Source organism: Aulonocara sp. 'chitande type north' Nkhata Bay, linkage group LG4, assembly GCF_057382095.1.
Source record: "Aulonocara sp. 'chitande type north' Nkhata Bay isolate Kocher_YH1m ecotype deep benthic linkage group LG4, A_spYH_male_GT1.1, whole genome shotgun sequence".
Taxonomy (NCBI): Eukaryota; Metazoa; Chordata; class Actinopteri; order Cichliformes; family Cichlidae; genus Aulonocara; species Aulonocara sp. 'chitande type north' Nkhata Bay.
Genome location: NC_141347.1, coordinates 31,064,651 through 31,087,674, shown reverse-complemented (window position 1 = coordinate 31,087,674; position 23,024 = coordinate 31,064,651). Strand labels below are relative to the sequence as shown.

The window sequence follows — 23,024 nt, the reverse complement described above, 5'->3', positions numbered from 1 at the left end:
ATCCTCTCCACCTCCCTCCATCTTCACCTATTGTATTATTATCACTACACTCTCTATCCTCTCAATCCCAAACTCCGGCTCACTGGCAAAAAGTTGCCGGAGGTTAAAGGTGCCACAGATACGAGATGTTATTACAATCTAGTCCCGCGGGTTCTGATATTTGAACTTTGAACACATACATATACATTAGATTCATCATATCACAACATCTATTATCATCACCATCTAAAATCAGGAGACGCCTTCATGAATGGAAATATAGAGATTTTTGAAAAAGATGTAAACTTATTATCCTTTATTTAAGCAGGCAGTAGTTTATGCATTACGCTGTCGATGTGCATGTGTTCCTCCTGGCTTTCCATAACTGTGCAGGATTAATTTAAAAGGAAACTTCACATCAGGAAAGTCTTTCCTGATATTATTTGTTATTCCCACTCCACTCTCCACTTCCAGGGGTTATTATGGAACGACTTGATGTGTTTTATGATTGTGTTGTGTTCAGTTTGCTCCCAGTTCTCTTCTAGTGAGTGATTACTTAGTTTATTTCCCAGAAAGGCTCCTTATGTTCATTTTTTTAAGCTCCAGAGTTGACAAATGGAGAACAAGGTGAAAAAAAGCATCAAAGAAATTTTCTGACAGTAAGAAGTCTAAAACGAACCACTTAAAACACACCACGTTATTTGTCTTTAAATCCTAAAAACATTTAGGTTTTAAATCGATGACATTTCAGCCATCAAAGTCTGCACCGGAAGCATCTGGACATGATGTAATGTTGTGCACATTCTTCCAGCTATCCAGAGAATTAAGCAAAAATATAAAAGACAACGAAATATCCCCGGGAATGCCAGGAATGCTGTCAGCAGCTGTAGCAGTGATACGGTACTATTTAGATTGTTTTTTTCTCCTTTTAAAATAATTATAAGCACATATAAATGTCCTGTGTTACTGCATTAGACCAAAACTATGGCTCCGGGGGAAAGTCAAGGTCTCTGCAGCTGAAAAACAAAAGAGCACCTGTTTCTGGCCTGTCGAGCTTCAGGGGACACAAAACATAGCTGTGACACAATCTGATATGAGGCGAACAGGAGTGTGATTGAAATCTTTCCTTTAGTCCAGCTTCAATGCTTCATTCTCTTTCTAACCCAGATGAAGACTCACAAGTGTAGTGTCAGCTTGCTGCAGTGTCATTTGATCTGGCCGTGCCAAAGATGCTGTTTGAAGTAAAATGACTGCACATGTGTGTGTGTGCTCTCTGATAAAACAGTGGGTGTATTGTAATGGTGAGAGCGGTAGCTTATACTATCAGCAGAGGAATTCTGATCATTCCCCAGAGGGGCTCTATCTGCCTATGTGGGAGAAACTTTAGCTAAGTGCTTTGAGGAGGTGGGAAGGAATGAATTAATGAGTAGTTTAACATTTAGAGCAAAAATTTCTGGCACAACTTCACCTACTTCCAAGGTGCATGGAGAGGATGAAACAATTCACAATGCAGGAACTCCAGCAACACCTAAGGGAAGAGGAACAACTTTATTGACTGACCAACGCTTTCATCAGGGTCGACTCTGATGCATCCCAGTTTAACATTTAGGAAATAGATTTATATAGTTTCAGAAAGGATATGATTGAAATTGCTACAGTTTATGTTTACACTGCATGGCTACTGATATTTAGCTTATCTTAGCATAAAAGTGAGAACAAAGCAGGAAAAAAAGCTAAACTAAATCTACATACCAGCAACTCTACAGCTCGCAAATTAACATATTATGTTATATTTGTGTAATTCATACAGGTTAAACGTTTTGAGTAAGGGGTGAACCAGGTTAGCCATGTTACCATGTTTTTACACTTTGTGCTAATCTAGCTTAACTAGCTTAAGTTCATATAACTTAAAGGAGACATTACGTGTTTTCAGGATTCATTAAAAATAATTGTTAGGGTAAGACATCCACTGTTATGCAGAAGCTGACCTGTGACCGTGCAGAGAGATGCAAATGTTCAAGAGTCCTCATTGAGAAATAAGACAGAGGAGCCTTCATCTGTTGATAAAATAGAAAATTATGAATAAATCCTGTTTTGTGTAACAGTACACTTTGGTTTGAGTAGCGACTAAAATATGCCTTTAGCTGGAATTCAAGCATTTTTGTGATCAACTTGAAAAACTTCACGTGAGTATTTTCTTTATCCACCCACCTCCTGTAACCTGTTGTTCCATATATGCATCTGGATTGTTCTGATCTATTTACAGATAAGCTGCTCTCAGGTCAGGCCCCACAGCCTGCTATAGGTCAACAGCACCATCTGCAGGAGAGCATCTGGCACAAAAATCCACAACAGCTACAGAGCGTGGGGCGGGTTTGGCAGGAAATGTGGTGCATGGAATATGGTACTGTTAGTCATCCTTCAGGTCATACCCATTCTTTTTAGAGAAGAATGAATATTTTTCCAACATGCTCAAGGGTTAAAAATATATATCCTGCTCAAATGTTTTCTCAGTAGCTGAAATGTGGATGTGATGTGCAGAGTTTACAGCATGACATTACTTCACAGAACACTCGAGTGGAATTTTTGTGTGTGCAATATGCCTTTTATTTAGAGAAATAAACATACCAGACTAAAAAAATTACAAAATTGTGAAGTATATTGCCTAAGAAATTTCATAATAAAAGCATAATTAGGTCTATTTTATTTTTTTTGTAATTTTGCCCTTGGATACCTCCCACGGTGGATTTTAAATCTATCAACATGTACTTGAAGAGCAGACTTTCAGGTTTAATTCAATGAGTTTGATAGAAGTTTTGTATTAATTAAAAATTATAGAGAGTTTTGTACATAGTCCCCCATTTTCAGAGGGATGAAATATGTTCTCTCTATATTCAGTCGTGTCTCGAGTGACCAAAAAGCGTACAATGCTATGGTCATGAGCCACACTCTGCTCTTCAATCTGCTTGGATCAAGGAATTCTTTTTCAGAACTCTGTGGGCTCATTTAGAGGTTTTCTGCTAAAGTTTAACCTGACCCTATTGTTCTGGACTTTAACCAGTGGTTTAGAACATGTTTTAAAGCCTCTGCCTTTACATTCGACTCTTGTTTGAAGACCTTTTTAATATTGAATTGCGGAGGACAACAGTTCTTCTTATTCCCCCCCCCAGGATTATTCTTTCCTGTAATTTCCAGCTGTGGTTACATCAATATGGCAACACAATCCACTTTTAGTGGTCTGGTGCAACCTCAGCCCTGCTTTTGCTTATTAACCACTCAAGCAATATAAATTTCAATAAAAGTATCTGCGGACAACAACAAATAGTGATTTGGTCTGTCACTCCAAGAGCAAATGTATTAAACTTAATACACCTAAGAATAAGCAGGAAAGCCTCCATCTATATGAGAAGCTCGAACCATGAAATGCTTGTCATCTTCTTGAAAACTGACCGTGACAGTTGATAATGCCCAAAAAGGATGAATTCAACTTTGCTTTCCAAAAAGCGAAAGAGAAGGCAGCTGGGTTTACTGGAATCATCTTTATTTGACATTTCACGATTATCAGAAAATTGTGTGTGCGCATCAGTGAACATTATTTAAAAATAACAGATAATATGAAACTCAGATATACACAAACAACACCTCTTTGTGGATGTCATCTGTGGCCAAAAAAAATAAGGACAAAAACAGAAAAAGAGCAATGTAGTTGCAAAGCTTCAGAACATTAAAGCAACTGATATAGTGCAACAAATACCTTTCCATTCCTCTTAATTTAGTGGACAATGATGATTACAGTGAGAAGGAAAGTATAGTGACTGAGGCTCTCCAACTGATTGCTGAAACACAAACCTGTGCAAAAAGAGCTGATAAAACATCTGGATAATACTGTCAAACTGAACACTTCAAATCAAATCCATCCTTAAAAAATAAATAAATAAATAATCGCACATCGTAAAAAAAAAAAAGAAAAAAAAAGGCAAATTCTACACCTTTATGAATGCCATCCTGGATCCTTATGTGCAGGTAACATCGCTACTCCTCTAAACAGTAATACTGACACAGAAGTACCACAGAAAATGATGATGAGGGTTATAATTTCTGTTTGGGCATCCTGGTCAGATCTGACTGTTCCAAAGAAGGAAGGAGGGGAATGATTGCAGAGTGCAAAACAGTTTGGCTTCCACTTCTTCTCCATTTGTTTTTCCTCTCTTGCCTGGATCGCTCCTCTCATCCCCACATGAAAGCTCCAAAGGGAACCATCATGGCCTGGCCGTGGCTCTACTCCCTGAAACATGGGAAGCATTAACAGGTCTGTCGCTGGCAACTTACTAACACTGACGGCGATGAAAGAAACCAATCATCCCAAAATCGATACAGCAACAGGAACACCGGCCTTTCTCGGGTATATGCACTCATTTTCCACCACAGAAGGATTTCGCTTAATAACACCTGCAAATACAACACTCACCTCTGTTTGTGGCGTAAACCGGGGATGCAGGAGAGGAAAAACAAACACCCTCCGTTAGGCTCCAGCACCGCCTGACCAGGACGCATCTTCATCACAGCATGTAGATGATGTAGGAGAGGAAGACGAGGCCCATAACGGCGAAAAACATCAACACCAAGATGTCCACCATGATGGGAGCTCGGTCGGAGACAGACTGTGCGGATGTGAGGAGAACACGCAGCACAAACAGCGACCTTACCACCGAGGGTAGAAGATCGGCGAAGATCGGAACAGATCGGAAGAACTCGGAGAGCTCCACACGCCCCGCCCTACACAAAAAGCGAACGTGCAAGGGGGAAAAGAAAACACATGTGATTTTCTAACCCGGAGTTTTGGCTTTCAGGCACGTTTGCCCAAGAAAGGCGTGTTTGGCCTCCATGGATGACTTCCCCCAAAATCTTTACTTTGTTACCAAAAGGACAGTTTGTAGCTTTAATCAATAATAAGTCAATAAAGTCTTAAGTCAGGAGAAGCAAGAGAGAACATACAAAGAGTAGAAAGAGTCTATGAGTGTAAATAACTGGGGTCAACCATCCAAAGCAACGGACAGTCGCAAGAGAGGTGAAGCAGAGAGCGTAGCCAGGGGGTGGAGACGAGTTTCAGGGGTGATTTGTGACAGAAGACTAGCAGGCGATGTTGGTGACCTGCTATGATGTATGGTTTTGGAGATAAAGGCTTTGATAAAAAGACAGGAAGCTGAGCTGGAGATGGCAGAGTTGAAGATGTTAAGATTTTCATTGGGATGGCCAAGGCTGAAATTAGCACATCGGAGGGACAGCTCAGGGTGGGCGGTTTGGAGACAAAGAGGAAAAGCTGAGATGTTTTGGACATGTGCAGAGGAGAGATAGTACTGCTCAAAGGATGTTGAATATGGAGCTGTCAGGCAGGAGGAAATGAGGAAGACCACAGAGAAGATTCATGGTTGTAGTGAAGGAGGACATCCAAAGGGCTGGTGTGACAGAAGTAGAGAACCTTCCACAAGTTGAATTAGCTTGATGGGTTTTTCTTATTTCTCACAAGATCAACAACAACAATAGCCAATCAGGATGTTCCACATACCACAACTGAACCAGTAATTCTCCCTGATAACTACATCGTTTTGACCTTTTCCTGCTTTATAAGTAAACTGGCTTCAATCAAACTATGTTCAAATCTTGTTGCCTAATGGAGCAGTAACCATCCTCGTTGAAGATCCCTTTTAATCTGCACAAATCTCCCATTTACCACATTTTCCCCCCATTATGCTTGAAAGAGGTCATCAAACTCCCCCCAGCATCTTTTCAGTTGTCTCACCTCTCACAAATAGGTTCAGAATTTTCCTTTTTGAGGTCTTTTGTTTTTTTTAAGCACTTGAAATGAAGGCAAATGGACTTCTTTCTGCTTGTGAAGACATTTTACTTCCCATCCAAGTGGCTTCTTTAGTTCTAGAAACTAATGGAGAGTCTTGGGTATTTTACCCCTTGTGGGATTGTCTCCATTGAAGAGATCCTGAGAGTCACCATCTTTGTCATTGTGAGTTACATGAGCCCAGGTGTGAATCAAGGTAGGTCATTACTGTCACAGAGGCCAAGGTGTGAATCCCTTTGGAGACACTGTCCTACCATGTCATGTTGGAAATAATTAAGGTCACATGGGTTATGGTGTGAGTGGGGATTGAATCACCTGGAAAGGGATCTCCAGACTGTGTTATAGGTGACTGATGACTGGTGCTCTAGGACACCAGCAGTCTAACAGCGGTCATTCAGTGTGGACATAAATACCCTCCTTTATTCCCGTGTCCTCTCTGCTTTAGCTGAAGATGTATAACTGCGTTGTGTGACGTGTCACGAGTGGTTCTTTGGTCTCGCCCGTGTAAAAGTCCAAACGCTCCTCAACACATTGCACAATGTACACTTGTGTTGTTTTGTCTCGTCTTGTGTTGTTAGGTCTGAAGCACACTGGGCTGTTACGGTTCTGAGTTTCTCTGACAGACCTGCCAAATGAGGGACAATATTAATCCATTTCTCCCTGGTTAGGGCATCTCCACAGATTTAGTGCAAACCCAGTATGGTTTTAGATATGGAAACATTCCTGATTCACTTCTTGAATGGTGAGAAGGGTGCTTTGCAGTTCATATTTAATAAAGCTAGCAGTTCAGGATCTGCCAGATTCTCAAGGTCTTAAATTAGAGACTCTGAGGAGCCTGTGTTATCAGTTATGCACCAGTGTTTCCCACTTCTTTTGAATTCTGGCTGGAGCCGGTTTTCCCTCTTCTGCAAGGGGAGTGGTGAAAATTGTTGTATGAAATACTGTTTCTTCTTTTCCCACGTGGAATAGCTTGAATTTATTAGCACAAGCACGCTAATGAAGGTCCTTTAATGAACCATTTTGAGACTTAGAACCAAACCCCCAAAAGACTCAGCTAAACATATTACTTCATTAATCAGCACAATGGTTTTTAGGTATGACAACATAACATGAAAAAGTTTTCCTATTTAGCAATTGTCCTTTTTTGCATCATAAATTCGTAGAAGCGACATAATGTGACATTTGCTGAAAAAGGGCCTTGCACACCTATGTAGATTTTTACGTTTGCGTTGCTATTCATGTGTCCAAGTGAAGAGACTGTACAGACAGAGCAGTCTTGAGAAAAAAAATGACATTTTATTGAATCTGCAGAATCATAAGTACAATTTGAAGTGCTGTATCAGGGCAACAGGAGATGATATCAGGTCCTTAATCTGAGGATGTATTCAGAGTGTTGAATACATGTGTATGTCAATATGCATATGGTATATTTTTTTTTCTTTAAAAAAATAACAAAATTATATCAAAAACAATTTAAGATGGAATGCACAAAAACTGGTCTGAATGCTAAACCTGCAATTGTGGATTATATGATTTCACTCTGCAAAGTCTACAGTATATAACCAGTATCATAGAAGCAGGGAATGATTCATCAGAAGAGCAGGAGCCTACGATGAAGGCTGAAGGAAAGAGGAACTGCAGCAGGAGGTTGGACAGCATAAGAAGACAGAAACTGAATGGAAGCAGGGTTATGATATGAAGTTAGGGTTCAGTAGTGATGCCAGAGCAGAGGAGCGGTATTTGGCGCAAAGAGGTTAACTCCTGACTAAAATCCAGGTCAGACAAACAACTTGCCGCCTCTCACAGACTGGGAAATCGAGAGGATCGCCACCCTCAGTCGCCCCCTCTCCCCCCAGCCTCGCACGCTTACATCTTCGCACACACAGTGCCTTAACAAATCCATCCTGAGCCACACTTAAACAATACTGGCTGTCTTTGGCCATTCCCCCCCTCCTTCCCTCATTTCATCCACACCACCACCTAACAACAATCAACACACTTGAGATAAGTTTGGACTGGACGCAATCCGGAATCTACCAGTGTGAGTAGTTTCGTTGATAATTAAATTTGAGCAAATGCACCATCAGCCAGGAACAACAATCATTTCACTCAAAGCCAAACCACAAAATTCCTCAATTTACCCCAGAGATACACACAACCGTGAGCTCTAAACCAGCTTTCCGATCTAGCGTCTGTTTTGCAAATATCCTGTTGTCGAATAGAGATTAATGCAAAATGCAGGAAAGATGCTGTACAGTGTGTTCATTCGTTCTCATTTATTAGAAGATTAGAAGAGTCTTTTTTCTAATTCAGTGACTTTTTTTTTTTCCATCAGCACTGTCACAATTCATGACATTAGAGAGTTTGATTGTTCAACACCAACTGACAACGTGCATCAACCGTGAGTCAGCTTTTAAAAATCACAGAACTTCTCCACATTCACAAAAATATTGAAACGCTTTTATCTGCAGGCAAGCCACTTCCCAGAGCACCGTGACCTGTAAAAACAATTCCCCCTAACTTACATTTATGATACATATACAATTGTACAATGTCATCTAGCTACATAGTGAGAGCCTTGTTTCACTTAATGAAGCCGAAATCCCCTCCCTCCCCGCTCCCCAGCTCCACTGTAAGGATGGCCCCACCCTGATCGCTCATGTCTGTGACAGTCACAGTGCATCACAGGAGAAGGAAACTGCAAGAAAAGGGGAAAGGTGCATAAGGTCAGGGGCCTGTGACATTATTTACACCACAGAGGAATGGCAACAATAATGACAATTACACGTGTTATGGTTTTAACAGAAATACTGTGTCGCAGTCTTTCTGTGGAAGAGCCAGCAACGCAAACGCTTCATTTTACGCTCAAGAACCAGTTTCAACATTTAGCTGCCAGCGAGCGGTGGCTGGCTTGTTGTTGGGATTGGCCTGCCACATGTGCCGCCCTGGCTCAGGTGGCAGCTGCCTTTAAAATGAACAGAGCATACGATAAAAATCAACTTTCAGGTGTATTTTAAATGATTCTTTTTCTAAATTCTCCCTTCTTTGAAGCTGCAGAACAATGAAACTGTCTTTAACAACAAGCAGTTAGCGCTGTCCTGAAACTCCAAGTAATTATCCCATGACTGATCTAATACAGTGACTACAAGAGTCTCCATAAATACTCCTTTTCTGTCTTGCAAACTGAGTTGCTGGTTTATTTATTAAATACACAGATCTGTTTTTTTTTTCTCAAAACAAACATCTAATAACAACAAGGACAGTTCAGGAAGAAAAGAGCGAGAAAAATGACAACATCTACCACAGCCATAAAAAAAAATCTCACATTAAATGAGAAAAAAAAAAGAAAAAAAAAAAAAGACTGGAATGTACTCTTTCAAAAACGGTGGAATGAATTTCAAATAAACGATTCACAATATCGAGTTGTGCTTGGCCTCGTCTTTTATAAAGGATTTCTGTGATGGTGATATTTTTTTTTCTTAGCAAAGGGGAAGAGCCATTTCCCCCCCAAAACAGCTTAATCTTGATCACCATATCTTTGTGATTCTCACAGGACTGAAGGCATTTAGGCTGCAAAATCAGGAATAAACGTGTATACTGTACATGCAGACGTGTGTTCAGTGTAACTGCAAGAGAAAGACTGATGAAGTCCCCTAACGTGTCCCTGATCCCTCCTGTATCCAGGAAGCCTGTGTAAGGCTCAACAGGAGGTGCTCTACAGTTAGGTCATTATTCCAGTTTGACAACAGCACAGTGCTGAACATGAGGGTGCCTACTTGAGCAGACTGGCGAGATGTGTGTCCATCTATAAATATATTTAAAAAAACCTCTCTGTTAAGACTGAAAACTGGCTGACTGATGCAACAGCAACAGCGTTGGAGGTTAAAGGAATGTACTCAAGTGAAAAAAAAAAAAAATCACTCTAAGACAGACTGAGATTCTATACACTGTTTTTCCAGTCTGGCCAAGATCACGCTGCAAAATTAAAGAAAGAAAAAGACAAATGGGCCCATTAAAACGCCACTCAAACACACTTTGAGCTAGTTTCTTCACTGAATTGTGTCTGCAGGTTTACTCACTTCAGGGATATCTTTTTTTCAAAAAACAAACAAACATTTTCTTCAGTATTTTTGCATGTTTTAGTGGTAGGATTGCTAAGTGGCGTAGCTAGGATGGAGCTGTGTGACACGGCACGGACCCCTGACATACTGCAATGAACTGTGAATTCATCTTTGAGGACTTTCCATTCCCACTTGCAGCTGCATGAGAGTGGAGTCAGGATGGGGACAAAGACAAAGAGGATGACGAACATCCAAATAGAGAGACATTAGCACAGACGGACGAATAGAGAAGCAGGCAGGCAGATAGACAGACAGAAGGACAGACAGCTAGATAGAGGGTGTGTGTCTGTGGCTGGCGAACAGTGAGAGCAGAGCAGGGATGTAGAGGGGGAAGGGGTTCAGGGTCTCTCAGGGCAGGTTAGGGAACAAGAGTAAAAATAAGAGAAAGCGGCGCTAAGATGAGATGGCACTGGGCTTTTCCTTTCCTACTTTCCCTCCCTTTCTCTATCTCCTCCTTTTTCTCTCCCTCTTTTTCTTCTCCTCTAGCTCAGATGGCCTCCACGTAGTTGGCAGGCAGCATGCCCTGCTGGCCGGTACGCTCCACGCGGCCATACATCCAGCCTTCATCAATCTGCTGCACGTCTACGATCACATCTCCGTCCATAAAGGAAACTTCATCCTCATCGGCGGCAGAGTAGTCATATACTGCCCTGTATCGCTTCTGTCAGCAAAAAAGAATGAGCTTGGTTAGTTTATAAACGGTTACAGTCTGCTGACAATGAGCTTAATCATCTTGGAAAGAATGTGTTTTGCTTTTGTGTTATTAAATTACAACAAATCTTCTGATTCTTGTTAGGTTTTGGAATCGGTGAATTTAATTAGAAGAGTGAAGGACGTACCCCAGCACTGGGAGGCGGGGCAGCGGCTGCCTGGCGCACTGGTTCAGGAGCAGGATCATAGTGGTAGTTCTGAGTGGCTGCAGGCTGCTGGTAACCACCTGGTGAAGGAGTACAGGGATAATGAAGGAGTTAGAATCATAAGCAGTACTACTTATAATTGGTGCTTTAACCTACACAAAAGGTCATTTATGGCAGTATGCGGCTCTGTGATTTTTTTAAATCATAAGAAGTAGCATCAAATTCTGCTACCTTGCAAAGTTTTAAGAGCACTTGCCCATTGCTGTGGCAAGGATTAAGGAGGGTGGGATCACTTAATACACAAAATATTTTAATTATTATACAAGCTCAAGATGTTTGCATACATTTTGTTTTAACTACAAACAAAGTAATAAAGGATGCGAAAAATAAAAACAAAACACTCTTAATACTTTAGTCAATTTGTTGTTGCTAACGTTATTAAAGAGTCACCAGTTCATCTTTGTTTTGGTGCCACTCAAACACATGTTACCGTTTAAAATGCATTTCTTCTCTAGCAGTTCTAAAATGAAGAGAAACTGTCTTTTAAGAAGCGAGAGACAATAAAAATATTGTGTAAATAAAAGGTCATTTTGTTTGTACAATACCATATTTGCATAAAAATGACAGAACTGTAATTAAATTAAAAAAATCTCGCTTAACAGGTAACAGTATAGTTAATATAAACACAATACTTATTAAAATGTTCTCCTGTATAAAATAATGGGGTCAGAAATGACCTGACTTGGTTACGCACAGTAGGTTTCACATACATAAAGTTCACAACTACACAATTCAGGTACACGACCCATAAATAATTAGATAAATGACTATAATAACTAATAAATACGTGTAGGAATATTAAGACGCAGGTTTAAAAAGAAAAAAAAAAGCACTGAGAAAAATCTGACTACTGAACACTGAGAAAATGTAAAAAGCTCCACAAAGGCTAAATTCAGAAGTTTGTAAACATTGACTCAGTACAGTCTATAATTAGATATTCATTTCCATGTATTTTCTATGCATACAAGCTGTGTATTTATTGTTTGTTTGTGCAAAAGCTCTTTTACAGTAAATGCTAAAAAAAAAAACCCCTACATGGCAAGCCAAGGCACGCATGCTCTTGATTCACAACCCTCTAAACAATGACCTTCTGTGTAAAGGTGTTGAACTGGCACACGAAATACAAATAGCAGGCTGACTAGTCATTCCTCTTCCTAATGCTGAAAGCACTGTTCTGACATAACTGCTCCTGTTGTTGTTTGCAATTATTACTGCAAAGTTTCTGTGTCTGAGCTTCAGCAAACAATTGTTTGACTTGAGTAATGAATAAAAACAGATTATGTACAATTATGATTTCAGCTGTGATTGTGAAACAGAATTATGCTTGCAGTAATGTAGTCATTTATGGCTAAGAAGATTAAAAAGCAGAAGAGTGCAGTGAAGAACTTGAGCTCCTATAGCCTCTGGGAGGGAGGAACCAAGCGCAGACAAGCCAAGAAAGCTAAAGAAAAATGTAATGCTTTTTGTTCTCTAGTTCATGTACATTTTCCAGCTACACAGATATTTTTGTGGATTCAGACAGTGCTTTCTTCACTTCTGCCTTCTACTTCTCTGCTACATTTACTAGTAATTGCTGGTCATACCTGCACTGGGGTTGCTTGGCAGATGTTGTGGACCCTCTCCTCCGATCTTCTTCTTCTCAAATTCCTCATGGTACTTAATCTGCAATGCACAAACACAAACAGGTCATTCATGAAGATGAGGAATAACGCACCTTCTCTTAGGCGATTCAAATCCTTTCAAGTCTTTTCTAGATTCAAAAAGGACTTGTAGTTTGTACAGTTCCTTTTCTATCCACCAGGGGTCTCCCACTTGCTCTCTAGCTTCTCAGTGTCTGTGGAGATAGGTGGGGCGCACTATTTGCAGCAAATGCTCAGGGAAGCAGCTTGATGTTGAGAGGAAATGACATCTCAGGTACCGGAAGCAGTGTAAGGACGTAGGTGTATAGCAACGGCTTGTTGACACATCAGACAGGTGAAACATACACACAAACACACACCAAAAAAAAAAAAAAAAAAAAAAAAAAAAGAGCAGAGGAGGAGTACAGCGAACAAGTCACTCAAATCCCCGAGTCTTACACACTCGCTTGGAATGACAGAGCAAGACTCAAAAGGAACTACTGAGAGGAAAAGGAGAAGGGTGGGGTTGTATGACTAAGCATATGAAATGGAATCAAGTTTAAATTAAAGTACTACAGTCTCAAGTGTAAGTGAATAGAGAAAAAATGGATTTTTTTCATTCTGTAAGCCATACGCTGAGTTATAACTGAACAAAAACAAAAAAGCAGCACAATTAGATGTTTAGGCAGACTTTATGACCATTTCTCCAGCCAGTGCGACAAAGGCTGTGTTCAGTGTTTCAAAATCAAACAGGCAGCACTGATGAAACAGAAACTGAGTGACTGCTCTATTTAACCCGTCTCCTTATTACCAGACTGATAACAGACTTACTCAACAGTTCTTCGGTCAAGATTTACAACCCTGTATTCTGTTCCCGCTTATGCCCCGGCTCAAAGAGCCCACTGTGCTGCTGGCGTCAGTGAGGAGTGTATTCACCGACTGGATGGGACGACGGAGTGTTTGTGTAAGGACAGTGAAGCGAGTGACTGGGAGAACACAGTGGCTATTCTCAAGTGCAATATGCTAAGTGAGAGTGTGTGAGAGAGATTATTTTAGTTTGTTTTGAAGAAGCAGGTTGAACAGATGGTGTGTTTGTGTGTGGATTTACAGGACTTGCCCTAGCTGCTGCTGAACTACCCCCGACCATCCCCCCTGATTCATCTCAATCTTTGCTGGTGGCAGGAAATATAGAAGGATGGACCGAGAGATGTGGCAAAGAGAAGGGCAAAACAGAGATGAGACTAGAAGAGGGTTTATTGCACTTTGTTTTTCAGTGTCCAGAGAAGAGAAATAAAAGACACTAATGTTCATCTGCAGTGGCTCCTTTATGATTGGCTGTGAATGACAAATTGATTGCAAGCAGAGGTCTCGTTTATCAGCTTCAACTAAAGCCACTTCACGATGCGCTTAAATCTATCCTTAAACAGTGAAATTGTGGCTTGTGTGCGCGCCCATAAACGCATATAATATATGTGTTTGTTTTCCTGCTTTGCTGACTTCCTTAATCTCCAACATGCAAGATCTTCATCACATGAAAACTGTAATTATCCATCACCCTCCACACCAATTATGCCATTAGCGAGGCCAGTGCAGAGCTCGGTATGTATGAAGAGGTGTCTTTGTTTTGTCAGTTTGTTTCACATAGAAAGAAAGGTCTTTGCAGCTGACTTAAGCAGATTGGGGGACACAAGGTGAACAATATAAACATTTCTACATTCCTGTTGTGTATTTACAGAGAAATGGCAAATCAATCAATAACAGGGGCAGAGGGAGAGGAAAGTGAAGGTGATTGGACCCAATGAAAAGTGAATGGGAGAGAACTCCTTTACCATGTATAAAGAGCAAGTAAGAGGACAAAAAGATTTTAAAAGCAACAGTATACAAAAAAAATTGTAGAACTTGAGATCTTAATCTGGGGAAATTCTCTGAGGCTTGAGCTGGAGGAGGTGAGACCAATTAGGTAATGTAACAGAAAATGATGACAAAAAATGTGCCACGTTATTCTGGTGGCTTCCAAAGCTTTCATTTGAAGCATAATGACTAAGCTTTAAAGGAAATCAAGTTTTGTTTTTTTTTTTGTTTGTTTTAAATAAAAAAATAAACCTTGGCTTTAATTTTTCACATTTTCTGCCACTTACTTTCTCTACTCTGCTTCATCTCCAGCACTCGCTAAAGGTCATGTAATACGTGTTTAAGGGCAAGTTATTACGCGCTGAGATTATTTCTAAAACAGTATCAAAACACTCATCTGAACAGAGATTGTAAAAATGCTAATAAAATAAAAATGTGTTGTTGTGATTACAGCCTGGCGTGGCACAGACAGCTGTCCCCTGGGATTTACAGTTGTTTTGCAGATGCCTGTTTTCAGGATTGGTGCTGTTGCTCCTTCCTCAATATAAATTGCTACATTTTTAACAAATTATTTGTTTTGCTTTCCTTGTACAATTTTCTAATTTCCCATGCTGCACTCAACAATCATGGCATGCTCAGTTGCCTAGCAATGCTTATCCATTAGTAAGAGACATTTTGATAAGCAGGCTGCCATATCTTAAACCAGCGGTCCCCAACCCCCGGGCCTCGGACCGGTACCGGTCCGTGAGTAGTTTGGTACCGGGCCGCGAGAGTTGAGGCTCAGGTGTGAAATGTATGGTTTTCAGGGTTTTTATCGGTTTTCAGTGTTATTTTGTTATCGTTTTTATCGTTAACTCTGTTTTCGTGGGTCTTTTCACGTGTGTTATGAATAAATCTTTTTTTTCGGTACTGGTACTAGTTTTATTTTGTTGTATTTATCCGCGACACCTTAAAGGCCGGTCCGTGAAAATATTGTCGGTCCGTGGCGCAAAAAAGGTTGGGGACCGCTGTCTTAAACCATAGATGACTAGATTAGATCAATAGATGCATATAAAGTGGTATTTATTTTAGTGTGACAGAAGATGAATAATTACGGGAGTTGTAACTGAAACTGGTAAGAGTAGATGACTGACCAACGTGGAGAACCTAGCGAGTTAAGTACCACAGTAGCTGTCTCAGTAGACTCCGAGTGTGGAAAACAATTCAGACTAAGTCAAGTGAACTTCGGAGTGGACTAACTGAGTCTGGTGGATTCTCAAGATTCTCAAAAGTCTTTAGACAACGAGGTAATGCAGAAATATTGATATTTTTTTTTTTTTAATCGTATTGGCTGATCTTAAATCTTATGTTGTGGTAGCCATTCACAGTGTCCTCACTCAATAACTGGACCCATTCCAAACATTTTGGTCCCAATTAAAAATTTACACCCAAAAGATTAAAAATGCCACCGCTTCCCTTTAAAGCAGTGAAATCAGTAAATCTTAAAGAACTGAAGAGCCGTTTGCAGAGTACTTCATGTAGACCAATCATTCTCCATAGAAGAAATCCTCAGTTCAATATTGGCAAAGAGATTATAGTCACACAGGGAAACTAATCAACACAGAGCAGACTGGCTTCATACCAGGCTGTCAGGGTGGGGGGAAACGCAGAAAGAGCTCCAAATATTCAGTCTGCTTTATTATTAAGATGTTGAGAAATAAACAAACAAGTGGAGTGAATGGAGTACTTGCTTTGGTGACGCTTACATTGCTGATTTGGTCCTGCGTTTTCTTAATTCTTTGCATCTCTGGTGTGTCTGCGACCACGCTGAAACCCTTCCCTTTATTCTTCTCAAAATCCTCCCTGTAAAGAACCTGCACAACAAAACAGGATCGTGTTAGAAATAAAGGCAAGGTCAACACGCAAGGCAAATTACATGTAAAATGAATTATACATTGACATCAACAGTTTCAGTTTAGCGAGTCAACAAGGAAAATCCAGCAAATGCAGTGGAAATGGTTATTTATAGATGCAGTGACCTAGATTCTTTCAACAAATCATATTCAACATTTTGAGGATTCATAATGGAGACTTGGTATTTTCCTGCACCTCTGAAATCAATTTACAACTCATATATAATTGTAAAAAGTAACAAAAAATTAAAAATCGTGAAATAAAATTCTTGGTTTTGCTAATGTCAGTGCTGAGTTTTGCTGAACTAAAGCTTTGGGTTTATAAAATTCTTTGGAAGGAAGGAAGAAAATTCTTTTATTGGCAGCTCGATCACAGCTCAACCACAGCTCAACAACATGCGATGGACTAACATGATAATGTTGACAAGTCGTCTCTGGGAAACTGACATTCGTTTATATTTTGCATCTTCTTTTTTGGGTATTTCCATAAGAAGGTTAGCTGAAATTTAAACAAATGTACCAGATTCTACAACAACAGCAGCCCAAATCTACACACTGCCTCTGAGGCTGAAAATTCCCTTCACACCATACATGATTCGGGGCCCTGCATCCAGAGGAATATCTGAATATGGATTATTTTGTGATATGTTCTTGAGATGGACAAGATGTTTCACATTTTTTCCTTTTTTCAGTTTGATATGCACAGGAAAAGCACCCAAAAAATTACAGGACACAATTATCCGCAAACTGGATCAATCACATAAACTACTAATTATAGTTTTATGACCATTTAATTGTATTTGTTTACTTATATCTCTCACTATAAAGCATAAGCTTGACGACAATACAACAAAGTTGCTTTTGGCCTTTACTAGTCAAATTTTACGTTTTCTGCAAATTCAATAATCTTGTACGCATCAAATAGGCTCTCTGTTTGTGTTGTATGCACAAACTGAGTAGGGTTTGCCCTGCATATATTGCTTTGTCTTCTGTGGTGACGTTAACTTCCTGCCTGCTTGAGTGAGTGAAGGCCTTACATGCAGGACGTGGTAGTAACCATATATGGTTAAAATGAGAGGTACTGTGCAACAAACAGTGTCAGCGTGTGTGTGTGTGTGTGTTATTTTCCAGCCTTCCCACCCTATTCTGACCCTAAGGGGCAGAGAGGAGGAAACGTCCTGCCCATGTAACGTCAGATGGGAATCAGAAATTACAAAGCTCTCCCTCACTGCTACACCGTGGGTGATCACTCAAAGCCACAACCACATACACCACTTAACAAACCTGAAACAGGAAAACACGTTTTATTTCTGAACTAAAGCTGTAACACATTTTAGCGCTTCTCTCTGTCATCTTTTCTGAGAATTTTAGACTCCACCCCCCACACTGAAACTCTGTCCCTGCCTCCATGGTGACTGCACTGATTTCCTGCACTCCTCCAAGACTGAGGGCGCCTGCTTGCACAGTCCATTACCAGGAAACAAAGCTTCACCCTTGCATCCTCTCCCCCAGATATCCACATAATGCCTGACACTGCTCAATACAGTGACCAATCCTCCCTCTCATCTCCCGGAGCCTTGTGATGACACAATGTTACTGTGATTCACAGCTAATGTGCGCGAGTGCGTAGGTGATGCGCTGTAATTGGTCCATATCTGCCGTCACCCTCGGTGTGACGTCCACTGAGAAAATGAGGCAAAACTATAGCTGATCCTCGTTCAGTGAGGAATTGTATACAGCTTTGAGGCATGCACACACAGATAAGAAGATTAATGTGACCTCAACCCATCTTTGTCCCTCATTCCTTGCTCTTCTCTGTTCAATATGTGATCCCCCTTATGTTTTTTTTTAAATTTCTCAAGCCTGTCTCCTTTGTCTTTTGGGATCTATGCAACAGCTTCTTCTCCTCCAATCATACCTCTGCTTTCTTTCCCCACCCACACTCTGCTCTTGCTGTGCTCCTTTTTCATTCATTCATATTTTCATCCCATAGAGCTGGAGCTTTTCCTCATTATAATCTTTCTCGTTGCTTCTATTTGCATTCCACCAGCCTTCCTTCCTAAGGGAATTTCACTTTTATCTCTTACTCTCTCACCACACACTCCTCCCTCTTTCTGGTTGGTGCCGTCCCGTCTCTTCTCATGTGCAATTCATAGCTCTTCCTCTCCTCCTTCCCAATTCGTTTCTCTCTAGTTTTTTTTCTCCTTTTCTGTCTTGTTTCTTTCTGTCTTCCCCCCACAAAGTCTAGTAATGAGGTGTGACAAACCCTGCTACCATAGCAATAAGGTTTCGTAGCAACGCAGTAGCGGCAGCGTGGTGGTGGTGAGGGGTTAGACAGTTACCGATCTCCACAAACAAACCTCCCCTCAACTTTAATTTGATGACACAGAAACACCTAAAAAGTGCCCTTAAAAACACAACTTTAGCTCAAAAGATTCAGCAGTTAACAGGATGTTTTTTCTTTAAGGGTGTCTGCTGAACTGACAGCACAATCAACCCCTTCAGCTAAAAAACACAAAAACGTCTGCACGGAGGTGACAACTTTGCTAAAGGGATTAAAAAAAAAAAAAAAATCTTTTTGACAAATTTAAGGTTCATGTGTTTTTTTTCCCCCCTGTCACAAATCATATTTTCCTGTCCACTGTGACATTAAACTGCAAATGAGGAGAAATAAAAGTCACAACATCCCACACTACTCTTTGTCCATCTCAACCTCGATAAAACTGAAATTCCTGCCCCCAAAACTTCCACTGTGGAAGTCGGTGGTTAAACTGACCCGTCATCACCAGCAAAACTTTTCCTTTTAACTGAGAAAATCAAACCTTTACCGTCACCCAAAAACTTGGGTGTATACAGTTTTTTGTAGCTCACTTTTCACATGTACTTCTCAGTGGCCAGACTTCTCCTTATACAGCAGACCCGCGAAGACCTTATTCCTTGATCATTTTTCACATCCAGAGGCACTTCTAAGGTTGTTGCACCTAAATCTACAATTCATCAGTTCAGCTGACTCAGTGGTTCATTTTCAAACACCTGCTGAAAACTCGTTTTATATGGTAGCCTTTCTTTAAACATCGATTTATATCATAAATAAGAATTCATGCTTGAATGCATCTCTGCATTTACTGCATTTAAGGCACATTTCTGATGTTTGTGTTTCATTCAAATCATGAAGCATGTTATAACTGTTAAGAAATGCTATAGAAAAAAAAATGATTAAAATTCAGCCATGCACTAGCATTTATTATATGGATCTTATTGGATACAGTAAACAATTAGCATAACACTCTCTCAGTATTATGGAGTCTTTGTGGGGGCTGTTTGGATGCACAATCCATGTAGAAAAACACCATCTGTCCCTTGATTCCTCAGTCATCCCCCTCCCCATATGACCGCTATCCAAACCCCTATACTCTGCAAAACCCCCCGTCACATCCACACCCCACTCATCTCTAGTGTTTGACACAGACTTTTGGATAAGATATGGATATGCCCTGCCTGCCTCTCTGTACAGCGCTCTCTCTTCTACAACAAGCTGCAAAAACAAGCTTCTCCTTCAGGTTTCCTGGTGGATTGTGTGTCGTTTTCTTTCTCCAAAGTAAAGAGGCTTCAACAGCTGTACCTCTCACATAGTTTTTTCTAATTAGAGACTAAAACTGTGCTGAAAGATTTGTTCTAATCTTTGTGTACGTCTGAATTAATGTGTGTTGTTTTTTGTGTTTTTCTGTGCTTACTTTAGTGGACGTAGACAAGTTCCTGGAATTCTATTATACAAAGCCCAGACATCTTACTATTATTTGGAGAAGTGAAACTGAAAATGACAAATTTCAAGGCAGTGGAATGCCTACTATAACAAGTTTGTGGACAGAGATAATATTTTAAACTTACTCTATGATTTGACATCCAAAATTAACTGCAAGCAGTTCAAGAGGAAAACAGTCTTTAGCGAGCACAAATCTCCCCGACTCTCTATTCTGGCTTTCTCTTTTCTATTAAGGCAATAAGGAATGACCCAGTTAAGGAGGATATTTTGGTCAGTGGGGTTTCTTTTTTTTTTTTTAATAACATATTATAATTCATTTGGGTGTTTGTAATTTTAGCAACTGCAAGAACAACCATAGTGTTTTTTGTGGTTACAAATTAGACCAAGATAAGCTACTAATTGCAGAAAAATAGGAGCAGAGAAACTGGGTAGCTCAGTGAACCCTGAGTGTTGCTGTACAACAAGAAGTATTCAAACTGCATTAATAATTTGGTGTGGTTTTAAAAGTACAGGAATGTTGGCAAATTGTATCCACATCAATATGATACGCTATAAAAGCGCAAAAATGTAAGTCCATATAATCCAGTTTGTAACCATCATAAATGGTAAACAAAAGGCTATAACACATGAACACTGGTGAAGGGGAATCCTCAAACAAGCAGGATATTAAAAAAGGCCTAGATACTACACCTTATTTTCTCCCCGTTTACATCCTTCTACAAACACACTGAACACTTTTAACCTAGATGTTTGGAAACAACTGCACGGACAGCGTCCAATGCAACAGTTTGCCCTTCTTGAACCAACTCACTTTGTATACTGCTAAGCTAGCAGATTTTAGCATATTTGTTTTAGTAATTTACATTTGATATGAATAATTTGCAAAATAACTAGTAACCAAAGCTTCAACATAAAGGTAGTGGAATCAATTATCTTGCCCACTTTAAACACTGCCAAGTGGGTATCACTGCTAGAAAAAGTGAGGTTGACTATAGGTGTCAGCCTCCAGCCTAATTTACAAAAAAAGAAAAAGAATCAGCTAAATTTAAACTATTTAAAATAAGCAGTTAGTCTTTTGTTTAGTGGACATTCATGGGAGCATGTCAAACGCTGACACAATACGCTCATGCACCCACCCAGCTGTGGTGGAAGTGGACAATACACTAGACAGCAAAAAAATAAAAAATAAAGATGTAAGGGAACAACAGAAACAGCGGTCAGAAAAAAGTGGGCAAATTGATGTGAACTTTGTTGTAGAGTGTTTTTTGACATGCACTGGATGGTGGGTATAATGAGGTCCTTGAGCAAATGAGCTTACATTCAGTATTACAGCCATAAATGTCGCAACGTCTTCTTGTCTAACAAGACTTTTTCTCTTCAAATCTCAATAAAGGGAAACTGAAATTCTTGCAAAACACATTTAAGCAAGGCCCCTTTTCATATGTTCCAGTCTGTACATCTTTTGATTATAAATGCTGAGTTGTTTCTGTTCTAGTTTGTCTCAGTTTTAGTTTGCATGACTATGGGCCTCCCAGCTTCAAATGTGTTACTTGTGTCAATTTCATGCTTGATTTCTCAGGGCTTTGTTTTAAAGCAGTGAGCATGCAGACGGACGCTAAAATGGAGCAAGACAGAATGTAATCTGAAAGCTGGTCGTGTTAGACTTACTACCAAGTTTAACCATCATTGAATTTTTAAATTAAGCATACTTTTCTACTGCCTCTTATGCACAAACACATGGCACAGTGTTATACTCGTATGTTGTACAGCTGAAGTTTAGTTCAGCAGTGAATATTATGGATATTCCCAATGGGTTACCTGGCTCTGTATCTTGCTCTGCTGTTTGAGGCGGAGGTTCTCTGGAGTGTCAGTCACACAGGTGAAGCTTGACTTGGGGTAGTGTCTGTAAAATAAACACAGAACGGCAGAGATTGTAAATACATAGTAGACACGCATAGGCAGCTGCCAGCTTCCACTGAGACTCTCACTGTGATGCTCAAGACTAGAAAAACAGCACAAGTCAAGCAGTGTGCAGTCTGTGGCCCCACTCTGGGGTCATTTGTTATTCAAGGTGGTCCTGAGGTTGAGTTAAGAGCCCCTGCATACAAAAAGCATGTCAGTATAACACACAACGCTCTGTCAGTGAGAGCCAAGGTACTCTGAGAAAGAGGAAACTAGGTGTGGGCTCAAGGTTGCAATGTTTTGTGGCGAACCATAGCAGGTGTGAAAAAAAACCCTGACACATATATGCACATATAGGCACACTAGAGGAACAGCATGCACCCAACACAGCAACAGAGTCAAAGAGATCATGGGCGAGTGTGAATGATGTCATAAGCAGCTCCTTTCAGCAAACCGCAAAGGGACCATTTTTTCCCCCCTCAACTGATTCTGGGAATCTTCTTGGCAGTCTCAGATCCGTAACAACCATCGGAACTCCAGCTGCTTAGGAGAAAATGCTCTGTTTGGAAAACATACAGCAAATATAAATACTGTTTTGGTCAGCATAAGCATGCTCACATGCAGCACACCAAGCAAAAGCTGTTCATTACATACTTACATAATGACTGCATGAACTGCAATCACTAGTTAATGTGTGCATTTGCGTGTATATGTGGCATAACTCAGTGTTTTTATACACTGGAGGCTTCTGAGTACAAGTAGCCTTCAGGTCCACAAATAATTGTGCCTGCCAGTTCAGTGTGGTCCTTAAGGCTGCAAAAGAACATGGCAGTAGTCCAGCAGGAGCGGAAGAGCCCAAACAGCTTATCTAACTGCTCATATGAACTGAAGTTCCCAGCCTGCCTCTTAGCACTGGGTGACCTCGAAAAATCTTTAACCAGTCTTCATGCCTCTGGGTAACCCACTTAGGCAATATGTTTACGGTTTCCTTGACAACAGCTAATTACAGCATACACCAGCTAATTTTAAAAAGGGACAATTTTGGAGAACGGGAAGAAGAAAAAAAGTAGTCAGATCTGGACAACAGCAGAAACTGGAACTGGAATTTCAACCCAAACAGCGTTTC

At 40.3% G+C, this 23,024-nt stretch overlaps 1 protein-coding gene and 1 long non-coding RNA gene across 3 annotated transcripts in view; both read right to left on the bottom strand.

The window, feature by feature from the left end:
• Positions 1-3,503: 3,503 nt before the first annotated feature.
• On the bottom strand, positions 3,504-5,005 carry LOC147332997 (uncharacterized). Its single transcript, XR_015128857.1, has 2 exons — positions 4,448-5,005; positions 3,504-4,264 (listed from the first exon to the last, which is right to left on the bottom strand). It is a non-coding gene; the product is annotated as an uncharacterized LOC147332997 (long non-coding RNA).
• A 2,099-nt stretch (positions 5,006-7,104) lies between these two features.
• The window catches only part of lasp1 (LIM and SH3 protein 1), a 30,901-nt gene continuing 14,981 nt past the window's right edge, over positions 7,105-23,024 (bottom strand). For both annotated transcript variants that reach the window (XM_086289863.1, XM_086289864.1), the window contains 5 exons: positions 21,815-21,899; positions 16,087-16,194; positions 12,455-12,533; positions 10,794-10,891; positions 7,105-10,615 (listed from right to left, as the gene is read on the bottom strand). In XM_086289863.1, coding sequence (XP_086145989.1) covers positions 10,442-10,615; positions 10,794-10,891; positions 12,455-12,533; positions 16,087-16,194; positions 21,815-21,899 — 544 coding nt within the window. In that variant the 3' untranslated portion in view covers positions 7,105-10,441. The remainder of the gene's footprint in view (positions 10,616-10,793; positions 10,892-12,454; positions 12,534-16,086; positions 16,195-21,814; positions 21,900-23,024) is intronic.